The sequence below is a fragment of the Eublepharis macularius genome, chromosome 12, assembly GCF_028583425.1.
Source record: "Eublepharis macularius isolate TG4126 chromosome 12, MPM_Emac_v1.0, whole genome shotgun sequence".
Classification (NCBI taxonomy): Eukaryota; Metazoa; Chordata; class Lepidosauria; order Squamata; family Eublepharidae; genus Eublepharis; species Eublepharis macularius.
In genome coordinates, this window is record NC_072801.1 from 2,766,178 (window position 1) to 2,774,707 (window position 8,530).

Consider the following 8,530-nt stretch of genomic DNA (forward strand, 5'->3'; position numbering starts at 1 on the left):
CGATGTTCCGTGGCCGGTAAGCAGTGTGAAAACAGCCCATATTCAACCTTACATACGCATTTTGCAGGGCAGGTGTTGTTGCCTTCCCAGTCAACTCAGGATAGGTAACAAAACAATACCTGAAAGGCCTGTATCTACCACCAGCCAGTTAAAATGAATCCCAAGGTACATTTGGAATTCTTCCCCTACCCTCTGTACTAGCTGAGGCTCAGCCCTGAAAAACTACCCATCTAGGGAGGCCACCAGTATTCCTGCAGGTAGTAGAACCTTTCTGAAGAGCTGGATTCTGTTCTAAGGAGACCCCCAACCCCCCCCCCCCCGCCCAAGTCTAGCATGCTGGAAGAAGGCAAGATTCTCTCCTTACAAGCTGTACCTCTAGTCACTGACCCACTCCTGCACGCAGCTGGCTTAGGGCTGCTAGCAAAGAAATTGATGCAGCTTTGAGAAAGCAAGCCTAATCACACGCAGCAGGGGAAAGGAGCCCAGGGGCTGGCCTTTTGATATGCAGGGAACCGACATCTTGCTTCCAATAAGGAAATCACACTGCTGAAATGGGGGGAGGACAGGAGCCTTGGTGGTTATTTTTGCAGCATCAAGCCTGCCAATCCAACAAGACTGTGAAAGGCCTTCCAACCTGACAGCTGAAGGCTATACCCCTGCTCCTTGCAACGGGGTCTCTCCTGTTACCCTCAATTTGCGCGAGCCTTTCTCATGGCTCTGTGTTCTAAATGTGAGTTACTAATCGCTAGCTGCGTTGTCCTCTAGGCATGGTTTGAGGCAAGTCTGGTGTAGGGCGTGGGTCAGCAGTGGCTGAGAGAGCAGCCAGGCAGAGTGGGTCTGGGCCGAGCCCCTTGCATGGCCATTTTGGTTATGGTGCAGCATTTCTGGAGGATTTCATGGACCGAGGGTCTTGGGGGCACCGTGGGGCCGCCAGAAGAGCAACCAGAATCAAAGGGGAAGCACAGTGAACTACCTGCGCAGGCAAAAGGCTCTTCATCAAAGCCAGAGTCTCTCCATTCCTTGCTCTCAGGAAGCGATGAGGGGCTGCCTTCGTTCCCGGAGGGAAGCTGGAGGACGTTCCCCAAACCCTGGACCTCTCTTTTCTGAGCCCAGCCCAGTCTCTCCTCACTCACATTTCCTGAGCTATTGAACAAGCTGTCACAGTCAAGGGCTGGAGCAGATCCTGCTATGGTTGCAGCCTCACTGAAAGACAGAGACCTTACTTGACTCGAGGGAGCATCTTCCCCTCCTTCCAAATTATTTGATGAACGAAGCTGGCTTGCCTCCCAATCGTTGCCTTTTTGCTGAATTGGAGCGTTCTTTCTGGAGAGGGTGGTGGCTTCAGAGAGGTTTGGGGTGGAGATGCATAGCCTACTGTTGGCAAGAGCCAGAAATTTGCTGTGTGGGTTTCTGTATGGCCGGAGGAACATGGAGGGGACGTAGCCAGCACTCCCATTGTACCTGAAAGACAAGATGTCACTTAAAGACCAAGGAACAGCCAAGTCTGGTGGGGTTCGCTGGATTTCTGCTACTGTGTGCTGAGGATCCACTTATCTACTTTTCTCGCAGGCCTTCACTCTGCTAATCCAGGCTGGAGGCTGGAACTCCTCCCTTGGGGGCTCATTTCGTGTTACGGTTTTCAGATGCAGCAAGCAACAGCCTGTGTGTACTTTGTCTTTCATTTACCCCAAATTCTGTGCCACGACAAAACTGCTTTTTGAAGGCTGTGTATTATGCAGATGTGCCTCTGGCTGTGATAGGGAGAACCTTCCTGAGCCATATCTGAAGACAGCCTTTAGGATCTCCCACAAACAATAGCCAGAGAAAAGGAAACCACTTATCACAGGAACGGGATGACTTCCATCTTGTTCAGTCTCCTTTAATGAATCCATGTGATCCGCCAATGGTTTTTAAATTCACTAAGTAAGAGCAATGTTCTCTAAGAACTGTGGCATAACTTATCTTGTGTTAAGATTCACTTAGTTCCCCATTGTTAGAGGAATCTCAGAAGGCAGCTGGCATTAGATAGCATGCCAGGAAGTAGTTGGTGGACCAAAGTTTAAATCTCCCACCTTACCAAACAAGCCACCAGCCGTTGTTAGATTTCTCCAACACTTCTACGACGACCCCGACGTTCACAGAGTGTTCATCTTGATTTTTTGCCTCGTAGGACTGTGTGATGTAGTACAGCAGCTCTGAAAGGGAAAAAAGGAGGAACTTTTGCTCCAGCCTGGCTCATGGCTCATGCCTCCAGCCAGTGTGCTATGTAAGCAAGAACAGGCTACAAGTGAGGCTGCCATACTGGGGGCCCTGTTAGCCCATCCTGTCCGATACGGTCTATTCTGCCTGGCTGTGGTTCTCTGGGGTCTGAGCTCCTCTCCTAGCCCTTCTACCTGAAACATTCTTTAGGAGGGGTAAATGCCATGCCTACAACAGGCACGCTCTGTTGAGCTGCCGTGTTTCCCTTCGTGTCCAAGCAGGGGCCTGAGCACACTGGTCTGGCCCAGTGCTACAGTCTGTGCTTTGGACAGAGGTCTCAGGTTCAGACTAAGGACATCTGCTGGCCGTTTCAGCAGCCGTTTCTTCTCTCTCTCTCTGGACAAGGCAGCATGAGACATTTCTGTATGTCAGCAAAGCACACTGGGTGGAACTACCTTCTTCGTCGGCTTCCCTGGGGATAGACGCCTCCTCAGTCTCGTCCAGATATGGGGCTGGGAACCAGGCAATTTGTGTTTGGTCATTTTCCACTAACCACCATCCTGCAAAGAAACTGGTTAAAATGTCACCAGGTAGCTCTTTTCTTTCTTTCCAGTAACCGCTAGGATGCTGTTTCTAAAAAGATGCCAGTAGGTATTCTGCACATACCCATAACTTCCCATTGCTTCAGACAGCCAGGGCATTCAATAGTGGTTCAGAAGCTAAACTCCCAGCAGTGCATATGCCAGGAGTGGACAGTAGTAAGTAATCTTCTCTAGTACTTACATGATTTTTAAATGTTCAAAGGGTTTAATCAACATTCTTCCAGTACTACCCGGACACCCCTCATATTGCAGATTTGGGGTGGATGCCCGCCCTGGGGGGGCGGAGCTGAGAGCACCCAAAGGCCCCCTTGTGAGTTCATGACACACTGAACTCAGACATTGCCCATTTCATAAGCTGTATACATTTAGGAGTCAAAGAAAAAAGATGATCATGTATCTCGTTCCAGGCATAATTTACAAACTGCAAACTGACGCAGCCTCAATTTCAACCTTTGCTTGGTTTTGCTATTCAAAACTAGGCTCCAAAGTTTTAAAGGAGAAAAGACATACACATTTCCTCCTTCAGGATACTGATGATAAAGCAGAGGAAGCCTCTTCTGAACTGCAAAAGCAAATGGAAGTTGAAGGGTTAAGCTCCCTTCCCTGCATGGCCCCTGAGGCAATTTGAGGCTGCATGAGCCAGCCATTTGCATTTTATGGACAGAATGATTGGCATAAGCTCTCTCTTTAATCTTTGTCTCAACTGCTGCGCCAGCTCTTCCTCGTATAACAGGCCCCTGTGGTCTGTCTGGTGGCTTCTGAGCTCCACACCTGTGCTGTCCTTCATGAGCACTTCAAGCGTTTCCCCCTTGGTGGCCTGGAAAGGCCTGTTCGTTGTGTCTTTGGTTTCAAAGGCTTCAATGCAACTGTAGCTTTGGGAGACGACGGGTTGTGTGATGGTTGGTATGGAAGGCTTTCGTGTGTCCTTTTTCCTCTCTTCCATTTCAGAAGGCAAGATTAGGATGCTGGGTGGGGGGGAAATGATGAAATCAAAGTGGGATTTTGCATTAAAAAACCTTGCCCTTCCTATTCAACTATTATCCTTATTGTTCTAGAGGAGTTAGCCGTGTTAGTCAGTAGCAGCAAAACTGTAGAGTCCAGTAGCACCTTTAAGACTAACCAACTTTATCTGACAAAGAGAGCTCTGGTTCTTGAAAGCTTATGCTAAAATAAAGTTGGTTAGTCTTAAAAGTGCTACTGGACTCTTTACTATCCTTATTGTGTGAGTGTGAGTCTTCTGGGAGCTCATGAAAATCCTCTTGAGTCTCATAACATTCAGAAAGTATTAATTAATTTTGTCAGGGAAATTCTTTCCTGTATAACATTCTGAGGACTTTCTGGACGCATGTGGCTGACCCCCACTGGAAACAGGGTGCTGGGACTACCAAGGCAGACCTTATAATGCCAGTTACAAGGGTTTATGGTTTATGATGGGCCTGAACAAGATCTGTGTGGCTAGCACGCACACTTTCAGTCTGCAGGCACCGCGATTTTACAAGATTATCCCTTTAATGGGTTTTTATTCAGTTCTTTCCTCCCACAGCAAATTACACTAATAACCCGAAGGAAGAAGTGCTTTGCTTGGATCTAAATGGGACCAGGGGTCCAGTCTAGCTGGAAGCTGAGCCCTGTGAGTTAGTACAGGTAAGCATGGCAGCTGGTTGGGTTTGTTCAAAGGTGATCCAAAACCTCTCTGTATATTCTCAGAGGGTCTCTTTTCTTATTGCTACAGGGGGTTGAAGCAAAGCAGTCCAAGAGCTGAGCAGACACTTATATTAAGCCCCAGAAGCAATTTCATAAAGAAGATTAAAAAGCCCTTGCTAGATTGGAGGGGGTTACACCATCCCCATGAAATACTCCCTTGGATTTAACCCAATCAATTAAAATTGCTACAATATAGAAGGTCAGACATTATGCCAAACCGTTGAGGGAGCTTGGTTAGGTTTAAGGTAGATTTGCAGGCCAACTAGAATCGGAAGCCATGGCTCAAAGCAGGTTTGAAAACCTTGTATTGTGTTCATGAGTTTCAGGTGGTGTCTGTGCAGATGAGAAATGAAAGCTCCTAGCCATGGTGGGCAGGAATTGAACTGAGCTTTAAGAAGTATATTTTTTCCTGAGCCTCTTAAAATCGACTTCTGTTAATATTATTACCTGTTTTCTGGAAAGGGGGGGTCTAGGTCGCGGCTCTGTGCTTCAAAGAAATGTGTCACATCTTCCCCCTGGGAGATTTTGGCCTTTGCTTTCAGTAGCTCGTTGCAATAAACTTCTAGCAGCTTCAGCCTGTCCATACTCTTGCTCAGATTGCGATCGCTCCTCAACCTCAAATTTCCAGCTTCAAAGGGATCAGAGGAGGAAAAAAGATCAAGAAATGCCACCATTTGAAAACACGTACCCCAAGCCCGAAACATCACTTTCTGTTCTTGCAGGTCCCTGTGGGGGATGCTTATGGATTGTTGTCCTAAGGAGCTGGAGGGAGGTCTGTACCAAAACAGATTTTGAGTAGTTCGATAGTCATTCCATCCCCTCATCAGGTTGTAGTTAAACAAACAAAAATTAAGGAGTGGGGAGAGAAGATAAAACAGTGTTGCAGGGCACGCTGTCAAGCAGACATGGGCACAAACGGGAAAAAAAACCCGAACACGCTGTTCGTTGTTTGTTGCCGCTGACGAACACAGACGAACAGTAACGAACATGTCGTTGTTCGTTGTTCATCAGGGCCAGAACAGCCCTCGTTAGAGAGCCCATATTCACAGGGAGTATTCAGCAGGCTCCCCTCCAGCCATCAACCAAGTTTGGTCAAGATTGCAATACAGATCTTGGAGTTATACATTCCCAAATCCGACGTCCCCAGGAAACTCCCATTCGACACAGTGGGAGCCACCAATTCTCTTTTGCCCCGTGTACAAGCGGTGGACTCTAGGGGTGGGGGTTTGGTCGCTTGCCGGCGGCACCCCCCATGTGCCCGCCTGTCAGGCCTTCCAGAGGCTACTTTCCGGATGGAAGTAAGTAAGGTGGGTGATGTTGGCAGTCGCCAGGCCTGGCGGGCTGGGGGAGGCATTGGCATGCCGCCTCCCCTCTAGGGGGCAGAGGGTCTGACCAGTCGCAGGCGGCACCCCCCCCCATGTACCTGCCCGCCAGGCCTCCCTGAGGCTATTTTCCGCCAAGGTATGACGGTGGGTGATGAGTGCAGCCTCCAGGCCTGGCGGGCTGGGGGAGGCGTTGGCATGCCACCTCCCCTCTAGGGGGTGGGGGGTCTGGCTGCTGACAGCTAACATCACCTACCTTCCTGCTTTCACAGAAAGGATGGGAGGGAGAGGAGATGTCATTTGGAGGGGTCAGAGTGTTTCGGAGAGGGAGAGGTTGAAAGAGGGAAGGGGAACTGGGAAGATCCCAACAGTTGCTGTGAGGCCTCCTCTGAGGACCCCACTAAGGTACTCGGCAGCGGTAGCTAACATCTCCCACCTTCCTGCCTTCGTGAAAAGGAAGGCAGGAAGTTTCCTGGGATGGGCAGGACAGGAGAGGTCGTTGGGAGGGGTCGGAGCGGTTCCAGAGAGGGCGAGGTTCAAAGAGGGACAGAGAACTTGTCAGGGAGAGAACGGCAGAGAGAACCACTTCCTGGCTGCCTTGCAGAGCAGGACCGGGAAACACCCAATCATTTGTGAGCCTTCCTCTTTGAAAACCAATGATCTTGTCAGCGGCGGAAGCAGCCATCACCCACCCTCCTGCCTTCACGGAAAGGACAGCATGGAAAGGACAGGAGAGGTCGTTGAAAGGGGTGGAGTAGTTCCAGAGAGGGAGAGGTCGAAAGAGGGAATGTGGGAGTTGACAGAGGACGAAGGCTTCCTGGCCACATTGCGCAGCATGACTGGGACGGAGGGCCCCAACATCCACCCTGAAAGATTGCGCAGACTTGTCCGCCCCTCCTGTGTTGAACTGGAGGCTGCTGACAACATCACTCACCTTCCTGCCTTCGCGGAAAGGAAGTGAGTTGCGGGACCCATTCCCCCCATGCACAGCCGGCAACAGAAGGTGCCCATGGATGGGGGTGCACCTTGCCACACAACTGTTTCTGCAAAAGCTTTTGAGCCGCCCCTCATTTCAAGAAGCAGCAGCAGCAGCACAGCACCCACCTTCCCGCCTTCACGGAAAGGGTGGGAGGGACCCATTCTCCCCTGCTCAGAGGGGACAGCAGGTGTCTATGGATAAGGGGGTACCGTGCGGTGCAACCATATCTGCAACAGCTTCTGAGCTGCCCCTCGTGCCAAAAAGCAGCAGCAGTGAACATCACTGACCATCCTGCCTGTGCCGAAAGGACGGGACAGGCAGGACGGGAGAGGTCATTGGGAGGGGTCCATGTGGTTCCAGAGACGGGGAGGTTGATAGAGGGTCTAGGAATTTGTCACAGATAAAAGGAAGACCAAGGCTTCATGGACGCATTGCGGAGAAGGACCGGGAAGGAAGACCCCAACATCCACCGTGTTGGATTATGCAGACTGCTCCAGGAGAGGCTTGTCCACCCCTCCAGTGCTTGCGATGAACACTTGTTCATTTGCAATGGCACCTCACAAACAGCTTGTTTGCGAGCAGACGAACGGGCTGTTCGTGGGTTTTTTGCTAGCAGTGTGTGCTTCGGAAATCCTTTAATCACTTTGGAATGCTCCGAATCTTTACGGAGCGTTCTGAAGTGATTCAAATACCCAAATCCGAAGTGGCTTGCCACTTCAGATTTGGGTATTTCCGAATGTTTTTCCTGCTTCGGGTAAACCGGAAGCAGGAAATCCGAATATTTTCGATGTGCACACCCGTTTTTTGCATTCATAATGCTGTTCGTGCCCATGTCTACTGTCAAGACAAAAGATTGTAACAGTTTTTAAGATAGCATGATGGGGACATGATGCAAATTTCATTAAGTAAAACCATGCTGGTTGCAAAAAAGATCTTACGTTGCACTAGATGTGGCTGAAAATATAAATGCCAGCAGTAATTGAGATCTGTCTCTAGTATTAATTGTAAATACATGTAGCAAAATTCAACTTTAAATACTTGCTAATAGTCATCTCTTATTACTTCTCTCCTCCTCTCCAGTTCCCCCCACCCACTCATTATTTCTCTGTGTTGTGAGATTGTAAGAATTCTGGAGGCCGGCTCTTCTATTACTCTCTAAAGCTGCTGGTGCATGGTTAGGTCATCCTCATCCAATCTCATTATCAAACAGCTTCCTTCTCTTTTCTCCTTTTACCTTGAAACTTTGGGATGGTACGATCAGATTTCTTCAGTAGGCCGCTTTCAATGGGGAATTTTCTCTTCAATTCTTTCTAATCCATGGATAAACACAGAGGCAAAGTCAGTGACATCACTCAGGCAAAGAAAATATTGCACAGGGACAGAAAGAACAACCCCCTCACCAGCCCCCCCCCCCGTCATGTCTCTTGGTTCAAAAGCAAACTTACATGGAGTTTTTTAAACTCTTCAAATGTCCTGTAGATGATGATATTATTGCTATCTGACCAGGCCATAGAAATCATATAGACCTGGAAAAGTTGAACAGGATACAAAGTCAGTTCATGAGGTTAGAACTTCTCATCCAAGGAGTACCCAGAGCTGGGTCTGTTTCCAAGAATAGATGGGCTGGGGACTTTGGGCCAGGATGGCTTCCCACATTTTTTTAAAAAGCCAAAATACAAATACATCAAGTATGTATTTTAAAAACAAAACTAGCTAAGTTGGTG

At 48.9% G+C, this 8,530-nt stretch overlaps 1 protein-coding gene across 2 annotated transcripts; it reads right to left on the reverse strand.

Annotated features, from left to right (window-relative positions):
• Positions 1–346: 346 nt before the first annotated feature.
• NOXO1 (NADPH oxidase organizer 1) lies at positions 347–8,326 on the reverse strand. 2 transcript variants are annotated; one of them, XM_054995338.1, is made up of 7 exons: positions 8,252–8,326; positions 8,041–8,116; positions 4,953–5,133; positions 3,573–3,766; positions 2,655–2,759; positions 2,078–2,195; positions 347–1,461 (listed from the first exon to the last, which is right to left on the reverse strand). In XM_054995338.1, exons 1-7 carry the CDS (start codon positions 8,324–8,326, stop codon positions 801–803), a joined length of 1,410 nt encoding a protein of 469 aa, XP_054851313.1. In that variant the 3' UTR covers positions 347–800. The 2 variants fall into 2 exon arrangements, with proteins under 2 accessions (XP_054851313.1, XP_054851314.1); XM_054995339.1 differs by lacking the exon at positions 2,655–2,759.
• Between the last annotated feature and the right edge of the window lie 204 nt (positions 8,327–8,530).